We start from the raw sequence: 22072 nt of genomic DNA on the forward strand, positions 1-22072 counted from the left end.
TGTTAACCCGCATCCTCGATTGACATTGGATCTTGTGTTGCGAGCCTAGCACCACCCGCGACCCATACTGACAAAGAGAGGGAGGCGGGGGGAACTGTAGTAATGATTGCTTGCAGATAGGCCCATGGGGGTGGCGGCGGCGGCAGCGGCGATGTGCGGGGTGTTGGAGGCGGTGGAGATGGAGTCATGGCCGGTAATTGAGTTTGGCTTACTTTCATGTGCGGTGACTAAGGGGTTGGCATTGTGCATAGTGAACAGATGCAACCACGGGCAAAAAGGGAAAGAAAGGAAAGAAAGGGGAAAGATAGGAAAAAAAGCATGACTAATTTTAACTGTTTAATTTACTTACCGTAACATGCTCAGATCTTAAGAGGTAACTTTACCCGACTTTAAAGAATGATAACTTTAGAATACCTCAATCCAACGGTTCCTACCTCTAGCTAAAAGGCAAGGCTACACATATGAACAAAAGTTGAAAAAAGATAGGGATTGCACATCGCAGATGGTATATATGTCCAAAACTCTTCCACCATCATGTCCCTTTAACGAATACAGGGAGTGACAATATATATAAAATCCGTCGTACTCCAAGTCCTTTTGACAAAAAGTCGATCAAGTTTGTCGTACGTGGTGGCTGGACATGGGGCAAGCACCCAGTTTGAAACCACATGCGTACCAGGTATATGTGGAAGGATGGTACTGGAGGGTAACCATCAATCGCAAAGCACGATGCTGTGGAATCTATATGATTTTATTCCACAATTATAATACTAACGATTGCCTTGTCTTGATGGGCAGTTCAGGGTCTCAAGTTCGACAAGAATTTGGCCGGCTGAGACAGCTTAGTTAACCTATTCTTTACCTCTCTTTCAAGAGGAAGCTGGTGCTGTTGAGAATATGTAAGTAAGCGGAAGAGAAATAATGAGCAACCTGCCAAAGCAAGACGATAAATACGTATTCGGAGGGTTCCATCGTTGCCAGGAGCATCTAGTGTAAAAGCTGATAAACATGCGATTAATATAGATAGTTGGGAGAGAGTAGTTCTTGTGTATAGACCTACCAATCAAATCGAGTAGAGTCGAGTTGGAAGAAAATACATATTGACCATATGTTAGTTTATTAATCATCATGAACTTTGCCACAAGGCGTGTGTGACCTTATCCAAAACTTTGTGAGCTTTATTCAACAAAAGAAGTCATGCAGAACTAGCTTAATATGAAACTGACCAAACAGTGGTGATGTCCATTACATGAAACATTGCTGTTATTACTTCCCTATAATCCCAACGACCCTACGCAAAATGCCCATCATATCCCATAATATCTCTCGACTATCGTTCCATGTCTAATCCACTTCTCAACTCCTATAATATCGCCTAACAATTATTTTAATTGGATCCCTCAATCATTGGAAAATATATGCAGGGACACATGAATGATTGTTCAAAGAAAGCAACAAATAGATTAGTAATATATATATATATATATATATGCATATTAGAGGTGACAAAAATTGGGCAGAGAATGATGTTGTGGTGCTAAATGGGATCTTGAGCAAGTTTACATGAAATGGTTCTTAGTATCTTAACATATAATTACACAACAAGGTGCTCTCTCTCTCTCGCCTTCCTATATATATCTGGCTCAAGTGTAGGCAAATCCCGAACCCCACTTAACTCAACATCTCTCACAACCAGATAAAACCCTAGCTCTTCAATCCCCCCCAAACCTGAACCCCACTCAACTCAACATCTATCGCAACCAGATAATCCCCTAGCTCTTCAATCCACTCCTCCAGTACCCACACGACGCGTGTCAAACAAATCAACTCACATCAACCAGGAAGAAAATGGAAACTTGTTTTACACACCTTCTCTTCGCCATCTAAACTTCCATGCACGTTACGGCAACAAAACCCTGATGATATTTTCAGCCAAAAAGCTTCATTTCAGTTCATAATGAAAGCTGAACTGCGGGGAAACGCGACCTCATCGATTTATCTGCAAAACCTCAGTCTCTTCAACACCCAGCAAAGTTCGCTTTCCGGCGCACTCAAAGGGTGCCTCGGAAGCCTGGATGCGGCATGTATAGAGAAGCTACTGCTTCACTGCGCGAGCGCCCTCGAGCGGAATGACGTCACTTTGGCCCAACAGGTCATGTGGGTTCTCAACAACGTCGCTTCTTCCACAGGTGACCCTAATCAAAGACTCACTTCGTGGTTCTTGAAAGCCTTGATCTCTAGAGCGTCTAGGTTATGCCCGACAGCTGTCAATTTCAATGGCAACGGGATTGTTGAGAGGAGATTGATGAGCGTGACTGAGCTAGCGGTGTATGTTGATCTCATCCCTTGGCATAGGTTCGGTTATTGTGCAGCCAACAGTGCGATCTATAGGGCGATTCAAGGGTATTCGAGGGTTCACATCTTAGATTTTAGCATCACTCATTGTATGCAATGGCCGACGCTCATAGATGCCTTGGCTAAAAGACCCGAAGGCCCTCCATCGCTGAAGATCACAGTGCCATCTTGTAGGCCCCCGGTCCCTCCCTTGCTTAATGTAACGAGTGAGGAGATTGGTCTTCGTTTAGGTAATTTCGCGAAGTTTAGGGATGTACCGTTCGAATTCATCGTGTTGGATGACTCACCCAATGCATCTGAATCGGATAATCCTTTTCATTTCGAGTCAATCCTGAGTCAGCTGAGTTCGTTAGATCTGAATCTTGCGGATGATGAGGCTTTGGTCATCAATTGCCAAAACTGGGTAAGATACCTGTGTGATGAGCCTAACGGGGTTGATTCTCGAGATGCCTCTTTGAGAGATATTTTCTTGGACATCATAAAAGCGCTTGACCCGAATCTAGTGATTCTGGTCGATGAGGATGTTGATTTATGTGAGCCGAGTCTGGCCTCGAGAATCACAACTTGCTTCAATTATTTGTGGATCCCGTTCGACGCCTTGGAGACTTTCTTGCCCAAGGACAGTTGCCAGAGGTTGGAGTACGAATCTGACATCGGCCATAAGATCGAGAACATCATCGGATTCGAAGGGTTTCAAAGGATAGAGAGGTTAGAGTTGGGCAGCAAGTTAGTGCAAAGGATGAAGAATGCCGGGTTCTTGAGTCTGCCTTTTGGCGAAGAGACCGTGAGCGAGGTCAAGTCCTTGCTTGATGAGCACGCCAGCGGATGGGGGATGAAGAGAGAAGAGGATACGTTGGTGCTGACGTGGAAAGGGCACAACTCGGTCTTCGCCACGGTTTGGGTCCCCAGCAACGGATACGTGAATTGAATGGGGGGAGTCAATACGGAGCCGTTTCTTGTCTGAGACCCGCCCCGATCGGTCGGACTGCATGCAAGCGCCTGAATCAACCGATGCAGCAGTTAGTGGAACGGAGACCAGACAACTCTTGGGGTCGGTCTGGACAAGAATTTCGTTTCATGTGAAACTCGAGCGTCGTCTTGAAATTGCCATATTAGGTGGTTTGTTTTGTTCTTTCCTCAGTGGTCCATAGGGCGCATGCAGAGACAAAATGGCGTTTCGTGCATTCATATTTATCGAGAAGAAAAAGACTGCACGGAAGAGCGTTCGGACAGAAGAAGGAAAACCGCAACAGAGTTTTGAGAATAATATCGTGCCGCTCTCGCTGTGTTCGAGGTCTCCTTAAAGTGTGATTCACGTGAGAGAGAGAGAGAGAGAGAGAGTGTTGTTTTGTCTCTGTACAATGGACAAAATCTCTTGGAACGTCGTTTTAGATGTGAAGGCCCCTTGCAGAGTATTTCTATCAAATATGTTTTCTAGCTACCCACTCATGACATAAGCAAGTTTACTATGTTCTCATTAATCTTTACTGCTCTTTCGCGACATCTTGGATACATATCGGGATCCTGCTATTACAGATTACTGAGAGCCATTCAGTCCTAGAGAACTCAAAAGTGAAAAAAAGAAAGAAATCTTATTTGTCAAGTTTTTTAGGTGTCGCTTATTTATGGAGCATATAAATGCCCTTATATACATTTCACCATATCCCAACCAAATAAAAAGAAAAATTAAACGTGGGTGTTAAAGGTTCAGCTATCCATTGAGGGCCTATTTGAGGTAAAATTAATTCCACTTAAGGGGGTGATAGGAAAAAGAAAAAGTCATAAATATGGTATTAAAAGATAGAGATGATGAGCTTACTTTTATTGAGAAAGGGGGTAATGTTAATTATAAATATCGAATCAGATCTTGTGAAGGGTTGTAACTCGGTCATTTAACACAATAAATTATGTGTTTTAACAGATTAGGTGTGGAAATAGCGGCGTACTAAATCTCGTCCATCTTACGTATGAGATAACAAGGTTTTGGCAGGATTCTTGCGTCGGACAGCAATAGATGGAGAATCTTCCTCTCTTTTTCCCCCCTTCCTTTTTCCTCTTGATTTTGAACGAGTTTCAGAAGTCAGAAAACAACTTTATCATTTGGACAGGGTAAGGATTTGAACCTTTGGCACATGGAGGGTACAGACATGAACTTATATCATTTTCCCAGAACGTTAACGTTTAAATTGAACTTCATCTTTTGCCCGGTGAATGCTTTCCAGTTCAAACTTACTATGGTTTTCTGGCGATACAGATCAGGATTGAGGACCACGACCTTTGGGTGTAGAACAGTCGCATTCACTTCGCATCCTATGCAGCTAAACAGGAACGTTAAATTTCACAGGGTTGATTTTATTGTATTTGTCTATATTTGAGTGTTCTATAAAAGCTTTTGAACTTAGCCAAAGGTTATACCTCCAAGATGGAAGGTGAGAAGGAAGCGATCTTACTACTATCTAATGTGATTATGCAATAGTGAGACTACATTAAAAGTAATATAGCACAACTTGTGCAAGCCCCTCATAAGATCGACATAATCTGACGGGGTCATATGCTTCAGCGAGGTGCAAAAGTTGCTCCCCATTCGTGTTCGGAATCAGCTCTCTTGCCGCCAAGAAGAGTTGTTATTGAGGAGCGAAGAGCAGATCGGTCATACCGACAGACACAAGAATCGAACTATTAAGTATCGACGTCCATCTTCTGCTGTGAGAAGAGTTGCTAAAGACAAATCTCATGGTTTGCTCTTGTCAAGGATGATTCTTGGAAAGCTTACATTGAATCTCTTTAATTGAGGTTGAAGTCATTAGCAATAAAAGGGCTGAACTAGGCCCAGTTAGGCCCTTTACCAATAAGGCCCGTTTTGTACACGACTCTCTCTCTCTCTCCCCCAAAAGTTGGAATCGAATTAAAAAGTTAAGGGAGTCAGCAGATCACATTGCGGCAAAATGGGGGCAATATCTCTACAAATACAGATTTGGGATGTGGTTTTAGGGTTTCACGTGAAGATGCTGAAACAAGAACGGCCATTTTTGCATGCTTTTGAATGCGATTTTGCAGGATGGAGTCTCTTTCCCTTTATTCATGGCTACCACATGACTTGCCTACCACTTGCATGCCCCCATCACATCATCAACACATGTCCTCCATTAATTCCCTCAAATTTGTTTTTTTTTTTTTTTTTATTTATGAAGTATGACCAAGGCCTTTTCTTGCCTCCTCATTTTTAAACCCTAGTTAACGTTATTTTAAATTGATCCACGCCCGATAAAAGAAATACCCGACGAATGACCGAGTAGAACTATGGTCCTAGGATTTTAAGATGAGCATAACAATGTGGCTTCAAAAGCATACGAATATACTAGATATCCTTTTTAATTCTAGAAAGTCCACACCCGATAAAAGAAATACCCGATGAATGACCGAGTAGAACTATGGTCCTAGGATTTTAAGATGAGCATAACAATGTGGCTTCAAGAAGCATACGAATATACTAGATGTCCTTTTTAATTCTAGAAAGTCCATACACAATCCGTAAAACTTTTGAGATTTGCCTTGTATCTACGCACAAGATGGAACTAAAGATTGTGAAGCTGTGAGGAGACGTGTGGCGCTCATGCATATTTATGAGGCCCATAGGAATTGTGTGGGATAGTGATGTGGGATAAATTTTAAAACCCTATACAAGCTAGGTAGAATAATGCAAATGAAATTATGAGAATTGACAGATAGATTGACTGATTGATTAGGATGGATAAGATGCGAAATTAAGGTCTCATCATCTAGAGAGTTTTCATTGAAAGACAATTTATAAATTTAGGTGGATGCATGCACACAAAGATTGCATTATATCCATAGATGAGCGGTGTGAAAGAGATTCTTTTAATAATCCTAATTAGGTTTTGAGTAAAGATTCTTTTCTTGCCTCCTCTTGTCTATACCCTATTTAACGTTATTTTAAATTGATGCACACGCGATAAAGGAAAGACCTGACAAATGGCTGAGTAGAAATATGGCTTCAAGAAACATATGAATATAGTCGATGTGTCTCCATACGCAATTTGAAAAACTTTTGAAATTTGCCTCGTCTCTGGGCATGAGATAAAATCAAGGGTTGTAAAGCCGTGAGGAGATGTACACACGCACTCGTGCATATTCATTAGGCTTGTAAAAATTGCATGGAAAGGTGATGGAGAATAAATTTTAACACTCTAAACAAGTCCAGCGAAGAATGGCAAATGAATATATGAGAATTCACGGGTAGAGTGACATACCGATTGAGATAGATAAGATGCAAAATTTAGCTCTCATCGTTTTAGAGAGTTCCCCCAAAAGTCAATTTATAAATTTAGGGTGGATGCATGCACATAAGGATAACATTAAATCCACATATGAGCAATGTGAAAGACATTTATTTTAATAATTTCTAACTAGGGATTGATTAAAGATGATGAATTTTGAATCTCAATGCAAGAGAAATTGAGTTATCGTTTTAGAGAGTTTGCATAGAAAGTCAACTTATAAATTTAGGGTAGGTGCATGGACATAAGGATAACATTAAATCCATAGGTGAGTGGTGTGAAAGAGATTCATATAATAATTTATAATTAGGGTCTGAATAAAGATGATGAAATTTGAATCTCAATGCAAGAGAAACAGAGTTAAACATCAGCAATCCTTTTTACTTGTGATTAAGATTCTAATTGATCGATTTGCCTAGGCAAAAGGTGACATCGAGGATCCCACAAATTTAAATTCGAAAATAGGCTAGTACTAAATTAATAAATTTTCTATTGATAACATCACTTTGGAGGATCATACCCAGATTCAATAATCTATGTTTAACCAAAAAGGCTGCAGAAGACACGCTCCTACAAATATTGAGATATGAGACGGACCCATGATTTGACTTGCATTACATTTTTGTTTTTTTCTCGCTTAATGCTAGATTGCACGACTAGAATATTTATCTATGTAAAATTAGTTGAATATGATCTAGTCTTTCTACAAAATTTTGTCACATATATCCTTTTTTTACACCTCGAAGTATACTCAATTTACGTTTAGTAAATGCAATATCCACTTTGTGAGATAGCACTATGATTTTTCTTGCTGTCTTTGTCCTACTTGGGACTACTTCTTTTTAACCGTCACTTGATCTTGTTAATTAGTAATATATTCCATAATTGATAAACAAATATTAAGGTCAACATCAATGTATAAATTGTTTAGTGAGGACGAAATTAAATGGGTGAGGACAAGACTAAGTTTTCATTAAAAAAATCCATATTAAGAGGGAAATTTTCAAAATGCTCCCATTGAAGATATAATGGTGCTATTTCAAAATCAGTCTCTAAGCGCTTCTTAAACCTCGTGAAATAAAAGTGGTGGCCTTCAGTGATAATACATATTGCATCAATAACTTCCTTTTAAATTTACATGAACTCAAGATGCGATGAATTAATAAATCGTGACATAGTACGTCGCACCACAATCACTGATACGCATTGAGTTAATTACCATCGTTCTTAAGTCATTAGTCCATTGCGTCATGTGTCTAAAATATTTGTATTTCTGGTACTTTGCGTACATACGTATTATCAAGGATGCATTTACGAAGGACAGAGGAGATGATGGGCTAATGATTGATGATTGACCATGATGGATGTTTTTTTTTTTTTGAACAGAAATGTACAGACCATGATGGATGTTGAGTGCGAACCTTTGGTAGGCGATGGAGGAAAAAGGAGAGAAAAGGACCATGGAGTTTTGAGAAGACATCATGTTACCCCTGAAAAAAGGGTCAAATGAATGATGCTTTAATCATAACGGTGGTAAGCATCATCAATCCACACTCCCTTCAGATCTGACTGCCCGGCTGCTGCGTGGGCCTACCTTTTTGTGGATCCCACCGTTGTTGCGAATTTGATGCGTGATGATGGGACTTTGATCCGATGGCTCCAAAAGGCAGCGTTTCAATTGTACTTTCTCAGGAAGTAAAGTTGCCTATAATTACTCTGCCCCCTTCTCCTTTCTTTTTTTTAATCGTGAGTAAATTCTTACGAAATTGGTAATTGTGGCGTTGCTCCTGGTCTGCTTTGGTGGGTAAATCTTGAAAGGAAAACCCCACACCCCACACCCCAAAACCAACCCCCTTCCCAAAAAAAGAAGAAGTTATTGATTAAAAAATTGAACAAAAAGTGAAAAGGTATCATCCGATTGGGGGATGGACGGCCATCACGTGATCCCTGCTGAGGCCATCCACGTGATCCATCGCTTTAAAAATGCAAAACAATTTCTGAGGTTGCATGTAGGGGCGTTAATTACAAGTTTATGAGGTGGATATTCCTTAATTATAATGTTTTGTGATGAAATAAATCAAATATATTTTTCATAACTTTAACATTAATGCCTTGAATGATCTTATGTTGTGATATTTGGAAATGAAGACAAAAGTTTGCACTGTTTGGGGCACATCCTTTGCCGATCTCAAACATATCTCGGTGCACGGCAGAAGATTTGGCTCCCCATCATATCAATACGAATAATGTCATGTTTGAGACACCTACTTGGGTTTCAATTTGTCTTGTTTAAGATAGGCTTCCTCGTCATCAAAAAGAGAGAAAGAAAGACAAACTTAGTACAAGATCCTTGATTCTAGCTTGAAGTGGGAGTGTCAATCCTTTGGTGAAATTCATTGTGCAATCTAAAAAAAGGTAAAAAAGAAATATGCTTTTCTCCCCAACTAAATTAGGTGGAAAACCTCGTATTGACAATATTGTGTTTGTGTAGTGGTAGACCTAGAAAGTATGTCTCCATTTTGGGTCAAGTCAACTGGGGAGTTTTGTTAGTACATCACTTTCAAATGACAAGATGAGCTAACACTGTTCATTCATATAAGTAAATGGTAAAACCATGAGTATATGCATTAAATAAAAGCAGCACAAGCATGCGCCAATTGACCATTCAATTAATTTTCCCGCCAAAGGCCAAATCCCGTGAGAAAACCTTGGTTTTGGAGGGAACTAAGAAACATTTCTTAAGCGAAGCGGCTTTCTTAACAACTCGACCTGCTGAGGAGACGGGGGCCTGTCACAATTAAAGAAAGGGATTAGTTGATCTTTAAACTAGTGCCCCGAAGACTCGAATTCGATGAAAGGAGATCATGATTTGGTTCTAAAGAAGAGAAGAGAAAAAGCCAAGAAACCAACGAGAGTCAGATGTTCAACCCGGGCCCAACCTGGGGGTGGATTCATTGGAAAAGTTAACCGAGTCGCCATCCTCTCCATTAAAGCCCGAGCGGGGCCATCTCTGCATTATGCAGATATCATATCAAGAAGGCACTGGCACTACGAAGGAAAGCAGATGTAGAAAAATGAGTACTTTTATGGAGTGCATTGCAAGGGAAAAAGAAAGAAAAAACAAAACTTTGTCGCTAGAGAAAAGAGAGAAATTGTTTAGAGAAATTGTTTTAAGTCTCTGATACGTGCGCAGAGTTAAAGCAGATTAGGGGGCGGTGGTGGTCAATGCGTGAGTACAGGAGTTGCAGGGGTGTGGTGTGAAGATGGGAATGTGAGCAGAAGAAGCAAGAACGTTGTGTGAGTTCTAAGCTTGGAATCGTCTCAGAAAGGAAAAGAAGAAAAATAGAATAGAAAAGAAGAGATCCCCACTCCCCAGCAGCTTGCGTTTTTTTAAATAGCTTGATGGTAATGACAATGATTTCTCTGTGCTGTATTTTTTCCCCTTTTCTTGAGCCATTATGTAGTAATTTGCAGAGGCAAGTCAGGCACAGTTAACAAGATCACCTCTCTCTCTCTCTCTCTCTCTCTTTCTTTCTGTCTGGGTTAGACATTGACACCATATTATATTCTTCTTCTGTGTCTTTACTCGCCTTGTTGCCTCTTCACATTCTCTATTCTCTCTCAGACTCTCCTTCTCTACACTACACAGCAACACCAGAGAGAGAGAGAGAGAGAGAGAGAGACCATATATTGCTTCTGCACCAGTCGACCACTGACTAAGTGACTAGTACTGAGTCGCTACAAGACAAAAACCCATTTGCTTCGAAACGCCATCGACAGAAGAGAAAAAACCCAGTCGCCGACTTCTTCTGTTTGTCTTGTTTCCACATCTCCGAATATGGCCTTGTTTCGCGTTCCCCACTTCTCAGCTTCTTCTCCCCTCACCTCTCTGTCTCAGCTTTTTGGCTAATCCTTTGGCCCCCCTTCTGAATTTTTATTTTGTTTGCCTGAGCGTCTGGGGTTTCGTTACTCGGGTCATGGAAGCTTTATGTGATCTTCAAGTGGACGTCAATGGCGAGGAGACTTTCATGGTGAACAAGGTGATTCTTCTGCAACCGAGATTCATTCTCCCGAAAGAAAAAAATGCAATCTTTTTCCTCTAACCCCAGTATTTTTCCCAATGGCTATCGACTGCCGGCTGTGAGCTGTGTTTTTTCGCTCCGTAATTTTAGTTTTGCAGTTCCAAAGTTTCGTTCTTTGATGGGGTTGGAGTTTTCAATGGACTTTGCCTTCAAATTTAGCAGCTTTTGTAATTTCCTTCTTCACCCCGCAAATTTTTCTCAACCAAGACTCATCCTGTTCATGGAAATCGCAACTTTTGACGGAAACGTCCACCATTAAAGTCTGCAAGCTGCAGCTATGTTGACAGAATGTGGGTCATTTGAGCAAGACCTCTCTTTCTTGCATCTATTATGGGTTATATGCACACAGAGTGCACATTAAAAAAGCTCGTGGCTTTATGTTCTGTTTCGGCTGTGTAATTTATTGTTAGTCGTTACAAACCTTAAATGCACATCCCCTTCTCTTGTTTCTTACCAATTTCAAGTCCCTTTTGTTGGGGGCGTGTACAGAGCGTTGCCTTCATGGCCATTTATTGCTGTTCGCTCCCTTCTTTACAGGGCTGTGCTGCAGATATCGATCGTTGCTCGTTTGTTATATTTAACTTTTTCCAATGCCTAATAACGACCTCTCGCCTCTCTGTTGTAGCAAATTGGTTGAGAGAATCTGCTTTTTCTGCTTTGTTTTGTTGTTTTTCTTCTCTCACTTTAAGTTTCCTGGTGTTGCTAAACTCAGGAGATTAAATCCTTCTTTACATTTAACTCCTCCAAGGCTTCATTAACAGAGGGACTGCGGGTTACTCAACCAAAAGTAGCTGTACATTTCTTTAGTCTGACTTCCTAAGTTTATTTCGGTTTTCCTGGCGTGTTCTCTGCCAAACTGTTTCTTGAAGAAATTGGTATTCCTTGCAATTCTTCATTTTGATAGTTTGGTAAACTGTACCGATGTGCTTTTTTTTTTTTTTTTTTTTTTTGCTGGGCTGACTCAGTTCTTGTATGAATCTTTGCAGAGAATCATCTCTTCATATTCAGGAAGACTGGGCAAATTGTTCAGCAAATCAAGCTGCTCTACTAGGAACCTGAAAGTGATCTTCAATGACTTTCCAGGAGGGGCAGAGAGCTTTGAGCTTATGTGCAGGTTCTGTTACAACAATGGCAAGATCGAAATAACTCCTCTTAATACAACCCTTTTGAGTTGTGCTGCGAATTTCATGGAGATGAGCAATTCTATCTCTGGAAGCGATAACTTAATCGAACAAACAGAGAAATCTCTTGAAGAGATCAGACATTGGACCTGGTCTGAACTTATGGTTGCACTCAGGCAGTGCCAAAATTATTTTCCAGTGGCGAATAAATCTGGCCTACTCGAAAGATGCTTGGATTCCATCACCGCGAGATTGGCATTGGCAAGTGAACCGAGTCCGAGTCCGTCGACTTCTTCATCGGATTATTCTGGGGTCCGGTTTTCGTGCGACACAAAGAGCACGGAGAGTTTGAAGAGCAGCTTCTCCAGAGCGACGTGGTGGTTTGAAGATCTCTTAATCACAGATGAGAGTTTGCTTAAGATGATGGTCGGATCCATGATTAAGCAAAAACTTGAACATGGTACAATTAGCAAGTTCCTCTTCTTTTACCAGAAATCCAAGTTCCACACTTCCGTGTCTCATGAGAAGAGCAAAATCATGGAAACGGTTGTCGATTTGCTCTGTAGTCTGGAGCCGAGTTCCATCCCTTGCAAAAGCTTATTTGGGATTCTGAGAGTTGCTCTGGGGTTGAACATAAGCAAAGGTTTCCGAAACAAGTTAGAGATTATGATCGGTTCTCAGATGGATCAAGCAACGTTGGACAATTTGCTCGTTCCATCTCCTCAAGGGACGAACTCTTTATATGACACAAATCTTGTACTGAGGCTAGTAAAAGCATTTCTGAAGGAAGGAACTAGTGGAGTGCCTGAAGTGCAGTTGAAGAAAGTGGCTAACTTAATGGATCTGTACATAGCTGAAGTAGCGCCTGATCCATGTTTGAAACCTTCAAAGTTCCTCGCTTTGGCTATGGTCCTTCCTGATTCTGCTAGGGACTCATTCGATGACATGTATCATGCTGTGGACATGTACCTAGAGGTACTAAATTCAGCTGCATCGTTGTTGCTATGAAGGATATTGATCAAAAAACCTTCCTAAAGATATCATATGTTAGCTTAATTTATCCGTGTCCTTGGTTGATTTCATGCTCAAGCAGGGACCTTTGAAAGCTTGGTTTAAAGACTGAAACTTCTCAAATAAAATACAATTTTTACATAAATTATTTGGTTTTCTTGGACTTAATTTGGTTTCTCTTTCTGCAAGGTGCATGCGGGATTGTCTGAAGAAGAAAAGATCAAGATGTGCCGTGCCTTGAATTATAGGAAGCTCTCAGCCAAAGCTTGCAAACATCTTTCAGAGAATTCGAAGTTCCCATCCAAGATCATCACGCAAGCTTTAAATTCTCAACAATTCAAGCTCAAAAGCTTGATCCGAGTGTCCAGCAATACTAGTTCCATCGCCAGTTCACCATGTAGTTGCAGTGACAACATCAAGAAAGACGAGGTGGGCGAACAGATAGTACTCTACGCAGGGGACCTCAATCTTTCCACTGATAATGTGAGGCTCAGAGCTCAATTGCAAGGGATGCAATCGAGGGTTATGGAATTAGAGAAACTTTGCCGGAAAATGCAGACTCAAATGACCAAGGTTCTCAGATCAAGAGTGTCATCAAGCCACAAAAGCAGATCTTTACCGAGGCTTTGCTCGTGATAATACTAGGCAGATAACTTATGAATCTTCTGTTTCCATAGATATTTGTGAGGGTTGTATAGCAAGAGCAATGTGTCCTTATGCTTGCCTTTTTTCTTTGCCCACCTTCTCTTTTTGTTCAAATTGAGCTTGAGGTCAATGGTGAGTTGTTTCTTTTACAAGAGATTCAGATCATGATTGTACAGCTACAGGGAAGAGGAAAGAAAGCCTGCGTTTTTCCAGACAAAAAGCATGAATATATTAACACAGGCGTGTTCTTAGTGTCATGTCTCCAAGGTCTAGTCCTTTTCCCATGTCATTCTCACGCATGACAACTGATAATGTCAAATTGGCTCGTTCTCTTTACAGTCCACAAAACCAAGCACCAACCCACAAAGCTTAGAAACCTGACTTGCTGTCTCCAACCCTTGCTGAGCATCACAGCATACCTGATATCTCATGACCAGTTTCTTACATGAACAATCGCTGAACACTGCATAATTTCCCCATCCAATCAAAGGGAAACAGAACCTTAGCACATGTATTGCAATTTGTACCCACCACATGATCAATTACATAGAAAATATTTAATTTTGAGAAGGAGAGATTAACATTGGAGAGTGAAGACAACTCAGTGGTTGACCTGCCAGAGAACAATGATAATATCTCGAGCAGATGATGAACAGAGCACATGTGGCTGCCCAGAGAGTGAGATTTGCTACCAGCAATATTTTTCCAGTCACTCCTTTGGACAGTAGCTCTTTCTATAAGCTTCTTATTGTACGTTCCACTAGTACTCGGCATTGATTGGAGGTAGGTACCACGTCCGAGTCCCAATTCCCAGGAATACCAAACCTTCATAATCCACAAAAAAAAGAAAAAAGATGATTTTTTTTCCTCGCTGTACAGAAAAAAGAACATCAACTGGATGATCATATTTAACTATATGACTTGCATGCCAGTGGTGTATCTGGCTTTTCCTCTGATACACCATTGACTAAATACCATTTTGTTTTGTACCTGACGTCTTCAATTCTTGGGAGATGCATAACCCCTAAATTATATATAATTATCTATCTCCTAGATAAAGAAACAAGATTAATTGAAAACATAGTGGAATTTCTGTACTTTCATACTTTTTAAAATGCAAATAGCTAAATTTTTAGTATGTTATGGCGCGGTTAATCAACTTTGAAGACGGATTTTATGCGAGATGGATCCGGCCATTAAAGCTCGATTAAACAATGTTTAAATTAGACTTCGGGTTCCTCAATGAGCATTTATTTTAGGAGAGATGTCTTGCCTGATGATATAGATATGCACATGATCGATTCTTCAAAAAAGAAAGGATATTCGTACCACCAAATTGAAAATCAGATAGCCAACCCACAACTTACCGTGATTTATTTATTTATTTATAGGAAATGGTATGAACTCGGGATGAGAACGGGCGGGCCAGGCCTCAAGGCAGTTTTGGCCCAGCCGGTACAGATTGGGACCGGCATTTAAAGTCTACATCCGTGCACGATAGTTGTTAATCGGGAAAATTATTTAAAAAGTCCTAAATATGTTGCACTTTTATCAATTCAATCATAAACATTTCAATTATACTAATTGAATTATAAACATTTTCATATTTTATCAGTTGAGTCCATCCGATCAATTTTGATTATAAATTACCGACATGGATGTTGGTCGTCTTACGTAGCATGGGGTGGCACTGATGTAAATATTATTTATATATATATATATTTTCTTTACTTTTTATTGTTTTTTGGAATGAGGGTTGGCAGCCATGTCGGTTTTGAGTTAGGACATTGTGGCTCTTGCCCGATGCCTTCACTTAGATCTAGCGAGGGTTGCAATGCCTTTGTTGTGGCCATTGAGAACTGTGACGCCCTTGTTGGCCAAAGCGAGGGCTCACAAGCCCTTGCCTCATGGCTAGCAAGGGGCGCAATGCCCTCGCCTAGTACTAGCGAGGCTTGTTGGCCCTTGCTTCAAAAACCATAAAAAAAAAAAGGTAAAGAAAGAGAAACATAAAAAATTCAAAAAAACTTTTAAAAATATCCATGTCGGTGTTGGTCAATTCATATAGGACAGTCGACGTGCACGTCAGCAATTTCTGATTAAAATTGATCGAATTGACTCAATTGCCAAAACATAAAAATGTTTAGGACTCAATTGGTACGATTAAAAGGTTTATCACAATATTGATAAAAGTGTAATAGATATATGAGTTTTTAGACAATTTTCCAATATTAATTAGGAATGGCGGATCGGCACTTTCTTAGGAGGATCACGTAGGCAGCAATTTCACAACCAAAGATTAGTGAGAAGATAGTGGAATAACGAATTTCCAAATTTAAATGAAGTTCCCTCAACTTTATATCTTTCTCATGAATCTCTGTTCTTGCTGTGAGATATCAATTTATCAAGTAATTAGGTCAGTGATTAAGTGTGTAATTATTAATTTAAGAGGCGAAATGCCCGGAGAGCGTGATCTTTCCTTAGACGCTACTCCTGTTTCTGTCCCGCCTGCCGCCCGAGGTCTCTCGCATTTCCACGATCCAGGAACACCACCGACATGAATTTAAGGAAAACATCTAAACTTCCGCCAGATATAATCAGAACATTAATAAATAAATTCATTGAGTCTTTCGAATTCTTAATTTTTTACGAAGTGATCGAAGCTTTCAGGCGAAGCAACAGATCGTTTGACCGTTGAATTGATGTCCGTGTCTCCTTCTTGAAGCATGGAAAGATGGACAGAGACGGAGACAAGAAAAGAAATTGCGAAAATGATGAATTGGAAATGAAGTTAAATCGATGCTGGATGGGAAAAGATTAATTTTAGAATCAAATTTCACACCTTTTTTTGTTAATTTCTTATTGCAGGTCGGGGTGTTATTTATTTTATTTTTATTTTTGACTGATTCATCTCGAGTTTCTCCTGGTTTATAGCATGCGTTAATTTTTTCAAAAAAAAAAAGAAAAGAAAAGAAAAGAAAATGATGGCAATACTTCTGTCGTATGCTAGGATAAGTTTTCTTCCTTCGTAATTCGTCCCGATTTCTTCCTGGTTTATAGTACGTGTTGATACTTTAATTTCTTCCAAAAATGACAGAAATATTTCTGTCGTACGTTGGCATAAGTCTCGTTTAACCCATCAATGGATCGGGCCGGTTCGAAAATAATTCGGCTCATTTAACCATTTTCTATCTATTTATATGCAATACAAATTTAATTGATATATACTGAATTGTCTTTTTATGTTAACCATGAATTATTGTGACAAGAACCGCGTTTAGAATATTACATTAAAACAATGTTAAATGCAACCATTACGTACTCCAATTATCAACAAATGAAATTTACTAGATCAATAAAAAATAAAAATAATTGGGAAAAAAAAGCCATTTTTTTTTTTTAAGAGTGACGTTTGATCCCATCTTGCAATCCATTATTTTCTTATAGAGGGTAAAGATAGAGTTACAAATGTATATTGGATTTGGATAAAGATAACCGTTTAACCCCCCCAATCCATTATTTTCTTATAGAGGGTAAAGATAGAGTTACAAATGTATATTGGATTTGGATAAATTACGAACCGTTTAACCCCCCCCTTTTTTTTTTTAAGTGTTGTCATTTTAAACTTATTTATAACCCATTTATTAACATGACTAACCCTTATAATGATTCGGGCCATCAAATATGGGTTAAGAAGTAGATCTATGACCCATTTTGATAGTTCTACTAGAGAGAAATGGGATCAATTAATAATGAGTGGATACGGTACTTCGCTCTATCATCTGGATCTCCATGCGCATCTCCATCTTGATATGTATAGTGAGCTATTCGGGCAAGGTTGAAAGCCAGACGTACGAATGATTTTCCAAACATAGAGTCATCGACTTGATATCTGTTCATGTTCTTCCACTCTATGTCGATCAGTTCCTTAATGTGCTCGCGAGCAACATTCTCCGACACCCCGGTGTCTTGCATGTAGCATAGGATCGAATTTGCCGTTTCTCCCCTCTCTAGCTCGGCCTACATTATATAATATGGGGGTGAGCGTAGGCTTTCATAACGCCTGAGCCAAAAAAGAACTGAATGGGAAGTTTGCATCATAGCTCAATGATGTTCTCAGAGAATTACCTAAAAGGTACAAGTGCACGAGAAGTCCTAAAGCTATTGAAAGAATAGTGCACCGGGATGTGATTTTGAAGTAATTTCAAAGACTTCTTCTTGCATGAAGTTTTTGGATTAGTTCTGGTGGGTATTAGTTAGTAGCAGCAACAGGAAACATCTGCAGCACTTTCACAAAATATTGATGAAGATGATCTAGTGATTCGAAGTAATTTCTTGTTTCTGTCTATTTCAATTTGTAATCGTTAATCTGGATGTTCGTCGGTCAAAATTATAAGTCCGAATTTGTCGTGCTCTTTCAATCGGAAGTTGCAGTGATTTTATGCTCTGCCCTTTTACTGCGGCTAGTTCTAGGAAGCGAAGAAGAGGAAGGGGAGGAATGCGTACCGATGAGGTGCCGAGATCGTTGCAGAGGCGGAATATAATGGCTGGCGACTTCAAGAGATCGTGGCCGTGAGTCTCAATCGATTCTATTTCCTCCTTCCTAACGTCCGGGGTAGACAGAAAGAAGGCATGAATCAATATGACAAGTCCTGAAACTGAGATCCAGCCATTGTTCATGTACTCTTCGAACGTCGGGGTGACCTTGTCGTGCTTCCACTTCGCCTCTTGCAGGAAGGCTTTGAACATGTCACTCCACTGAATCCATCAAATTCAAATTCTTTTTCTGTTACCATCGAGAATTCGTAAACTTCGAAGGGTTTAATTGTGGTAAATGTTGAGTACTTACCGCCTTTGTTAGGCACGGGATGATATTTTCTCCATTCTGCTTGAGGACGTCGTAAGCCATCTCGTGCACTGCGTTGTAGAGAGCTAGGAAGCAAAGCTTCATACAGCTCGGAAGATTCGACAGGGCGTTGACATCCCATCTGAAACCACACATTGATCAAAAGAGGCTTTAACATATAGACTCAAGAAACCGACGTTTTCACCGGCTTTTTTTTACCCTAAACAGATAATTCGAAGCAAAGTATTGAGGAACCTGTGTACAGCATCTGTGAATAGCTCCAATTCATCCAAACTACCATAAACGTCGTAGACATCGTCGATGGTGGTCACGAGTGCGGTCACCTTCGTTAGCCCTTTACGGAGATTGCTAAACTGAGGCTCGTAGGCCATCCCAACCGTCCAGAAGAAGCACTCCATCAGTCGATCTCTTGCAAAGCTCAACTCGTTTGCCAGGCTAACATCATTCCACCATCTGCAATTGATTCACGCATGACAGGTATTAGTGATGCCTAATTTGCTCGCGATCCGTCCATCAAGGCCTAATAGCATTTGAATTTTGCAAGAACTCTAAACTTTTTTCCGCGTTCCCACACCAACCTCGACATCTCCTGAAGATCTCTTTGGAGGATAGACTGCACCATGTTGAAATTGTACACGGCCAGTTCGAGCAACCGACGTTCTGCGTCCCTCTGGGGGCTATAAGCTTCGATGGACTGTCGAGCTTCCAGCAATGGCATTCTCTGGTGCAGGGGCGGTACCGACCCATGGTTCACTCGGAAATATTCAAGGTCTTTGCTGATATCAATATCGTTAAGGCGTTTGAGATGCTTGACAGCAAATTCCTTAGCCTCGAGCAAGATACCTTCTTCTTCGAAGGCCAAATGCGAAGCTTCATATAAACTCAGCAGCCCTTCAACGTCACGGCCAAGGCTCTCCATAAATGTTCCTCGCTCGTCCATGAAAATCCGGAAAACATCTGTTTGTTCTTTCCCATCAAGATTAGTCGATCGCGGTCTAATTTTTGGTCAATTAGATAGACCTTTAGAATCTTCAAATTACCTGGAGAAACTTCGAAACCATTTTGTCTCAGAATCCTAAAGAAGAGAGCTGTTCCGTGAAGGGTCTTCTGGTCTCTGTTCTTGTAACCTCCATCCGGAGAATGGTATCTGCGGAGAGCTCTCTTTACGTCTTCCTCGAAGAGAAAGACCAGTCCCAGTCGTTGAATGTCATCGACCAGAGCGAGTATGGTGGAGAGTTCGGCACTTTCGTCCTTCATGGCGCTCCTCACTTCTTGTTCCAGCATTTGCACTCTTCCATTTTGCTGCTCGACCTGCGTAAGGAACCCAATTTGTACAATATTATAGCTCAGTTTGAGCCGAAAAAATGGAAAACGAAAAGTTACACGGTCTATATAGTTGATATTAATCCCAGAAAAAATTATGAGTACTGAATCTTATGCACTGTAATAAATTATTTTACATATCTCATATCCACTGTGGCTCGCTTTTATGAATAGTAAACTTGAGGTTCTTTTCTCGGATTATTGTCTATGGAAGTTATGGGAAAAATAAATTTGATGGGACCTCAAAAGCTGGACATGGGACCTTAACCCTTGGCCTAGAACGACATCAATTCGGACATGGGACCACAGCCTTTAGGACTGGAGAAGAAGTCAATTGAAGTTATGGAAAAAATAAATTTGATGGGACCTCGAAAGCTGGACATGGGAACCACAATTCGGACATGGGACCACAGCCTTTGGAACCGGAGAAGAGGGCCCCAGGACTCGTCACCCGAACACAGACCTCGGCATGGGGACATCGGTTCCCAAATTGACCTCACGGGGCAAACCCGAACGCGAGACTTCAGTCCTTGAACCTGGAACGGGTAGACTAGAGATTTGGTCCTTGGCTGACGGGGCCAGGTCTGGCTACCAAGGGCCATGGTCGGACCCATGGGATGCACTGCCGAGCAACGAGGCCGGAGATTCAATTGGGTGGTGAAGTCGGAGGTCCGAGGGACTGGATCCCAAGTTTGACCTTAGGGATATTGCCTTGGTCTCTCTTGTCTTGGGGAGCTCAATCCGTGTGATTAGGTTTTCATATAGGAATTCAAAGATCCCGGTCATAGGAGTCCAAGTCACGAGTCCAAAAGTATCCAACTCTTGTGACTAAACTTGATTTCATTACTTATTTTAGACTTTCCCAACAATATAATTGTTAAACGATATTTAGCTCATTTAAAAAGTACAAATTGAATGATGGAAAATAATGAAAAGAGCTTATTTTGAAATATTTTCTATAATGTCCAATTGCCAGGAAACAAAAAAACCTTAGGTACACAAAGAAAGGATCCTCATAATAATGATAATAACGTTTGCGACTCCCCTTTTTACATATAAGCTTCAATTATTAGAAAAAAAAGAAGAAGCCAATACCTAGTATACAGATAAAGACGAACTATAATTTGGTACAGTGGCAGTGTAATAAAGTGATTATACATGTAAGGTCCAGGCACTGACACCTCTAAATTTTGTAATTTTGATCAAATGAATTGATTTCATTAGTAAAAGAGAGTTTTCATTTCATAAATTGACCGTTCGTGCAATGTTTTATATACTGACTAGCGGTGTACCTTATATAAATTCATGATAACAAATAATAATAATTCATATAATCTCAGCTTATTTTTTTCCTTTTATGTAGAGATAACATCTCATTGAGAACGAACAAAAAGCGGATTTATTACCGCACGACGATGAAAACCAGTTGGGAGGGACTGGAGGTAATCGTAACTCCAGAGAGTCGGCTGATACCGGGGCGACCTCCATCCTCCTTGAGATAGGGCAGCCCTGGCGCTTGCCGAACACGGGACCTGAGCATGAATCCTCTTGGAGCAAACATTCGGAAGAGAGACAAACTGAAGCGCCATTATCGCATGTCAGTGAAGAAGAAGAAGAAGAAGAAGAAGAAGGGGGAAAGCAGAGGGAAATCGACCGTCGAGGGTTGCTTTGGGTAGGGTCTCTTTTCTCTTATTCTCGATCTGGCATTTGATCGACCCTCGCAACCACAACGTGCAGTGCAAGCATCACGTTGAAGAAGTTGAAAGCGAGACAGTCAGCCGCCGTCGTGAGATGAAATTCATGTTTAGTAGATGTCGAAAGTGAGACGGTAATTATGACTAGCATAACGATGATGATCATATTCCATATGTAGTGTCTCATTACGGCCGTTAATTATGACCGCCATTCCAAAACTGAAAAGTTCTCTTTTTTTTTTTTTTTTTTTTTTAAGGAAAAAATGATTGGTTTTCTCATCGGAAGAGTCTTCTCTCCCGAAAATAATCTTCTAGTCCATATCGCAACTTATGCCAATATTTATGCAATAGACATGACGCCGTTCGGTATATAGATCAACCTTAATTAAGATTTATTGAAAAAAGTTCGACTATATTTGAAAGGATTAAATATAGTCCGTAATTAACATTAGAGCAATCTGTACATTGAGTACACTTAGATCATTTAGTATAATGGGATCCGCCTACTTTATGTATCCATAGGACCCAACAGTTCAGACAAACTGGGATGCATACATCCGGTCCACCCAGTAATTTTTGCCTATGTTATTGTGTATATACATTTAGTTCCCTTCATATGAGGGAGGGAGGGAGGGAGGGAGGGAGGGAATTATTTTGTGCAAACTAATTTAGTTCAAGA

General features: G+C 40.4%; 3 protein-coding genes across 4 annotated transcripts; 2 read left to right on the top strand and 1 right to left on the bottom strand.

Annotated features, from left to right (window-relative positions):
- The first annotated feature begins 1668 nt into the window (after positions 1 to 1668).
- On the top strand, positions 1669 to 3802 carry LOC104424819 (scarecrow-like protein 32). Its single transcript, XM_010037318.3, has one exon. It carries the CDS (start codon positions 1958 to 1960, stop codon positions 3281 to 3283), a length of 1326 nt encoding a protein of 441 aa, XP_010035620.1. The 5' UTR covers positions 1669 to 1957; the 3' UTR covers positions 3284 to 3802.
- Positions 3803 to 9614: 5812 nt separating this feature from the next.
- LOC104424820 (BTB/POZ domain-containing protein At3g22104) lies at positions 9615 to 13769 on the top strand. Of its 2 annotated transcripts, none has more exons than XM_010037319.3 (3): positions 9615 to 10693; positions 11722 to 12831; positions 13057 to 13769. In XM_010037319.3, the coding sequence occupies exons 1-3, from the start codon at positions 10631 to 10633 to the stop codon at positions 13501 to 13503; spliced, it is 1620 nt and encodes a 539-aa protein (XP_010035621.1). In that variant the 5' UTR covers positions 9615 to 10630; the 3' UTR covers positions 13504 to 13769. The 2 variants fall into 2 exon arrangements, with proteins under 2 accessions (XP_010035621.1, XP_010035622.1); XM_010037320.3 differs by lacking the exon at positions 9615 to 10693 and adding an exon at positions 10724 to 11610.
- A 3357-nt stretch (positions 13770 to 17126) lies between these two features.
- Positions 17127 to 19796, bottom strand: LOC104424788 (probable terpene synthase 12). The gene is made up of 6 exons (XM_039304633.1): positions 19417 to 19796; positions 18955 to 19333; positions 18611 to 18829; positions 18359 to 18497; positions 18016 to 18267; positions 17127 to 17529 (listed from the first exon to the last, which is right to left on the bottom strand). Exons 1-6 carry the CDS (start codon positions 19658 to 19660, stop codon positions 17236 to 17238), a joined length of 1527 nt encoding a protein of 508 aa, XP_039160567.1. The 5' UTR covers positions 19661 to 19796; the 3' UTR covers positions 17127 to 17235.
- Between the last annotated feature and the right edge of the window lie 2276 nt (positions 19797 to 22072).

Source organism: Eucalyptus grandis, chromosome 11 (assembly GCF_016545825.1).
Source record: "Eucalyptus grandis isolate ANBG69807.140 chromosome 11, ASM1654582v1, whole genome shotgun sequence".
In the NCBI taxonomy this organism is placed as follows: Eukaryota; Viridiplantae; Streptophyta; class Magnoliopsida; order Myrtales; family Myrtaceae; genus Eucalyptus; species Eucalyptus grandis.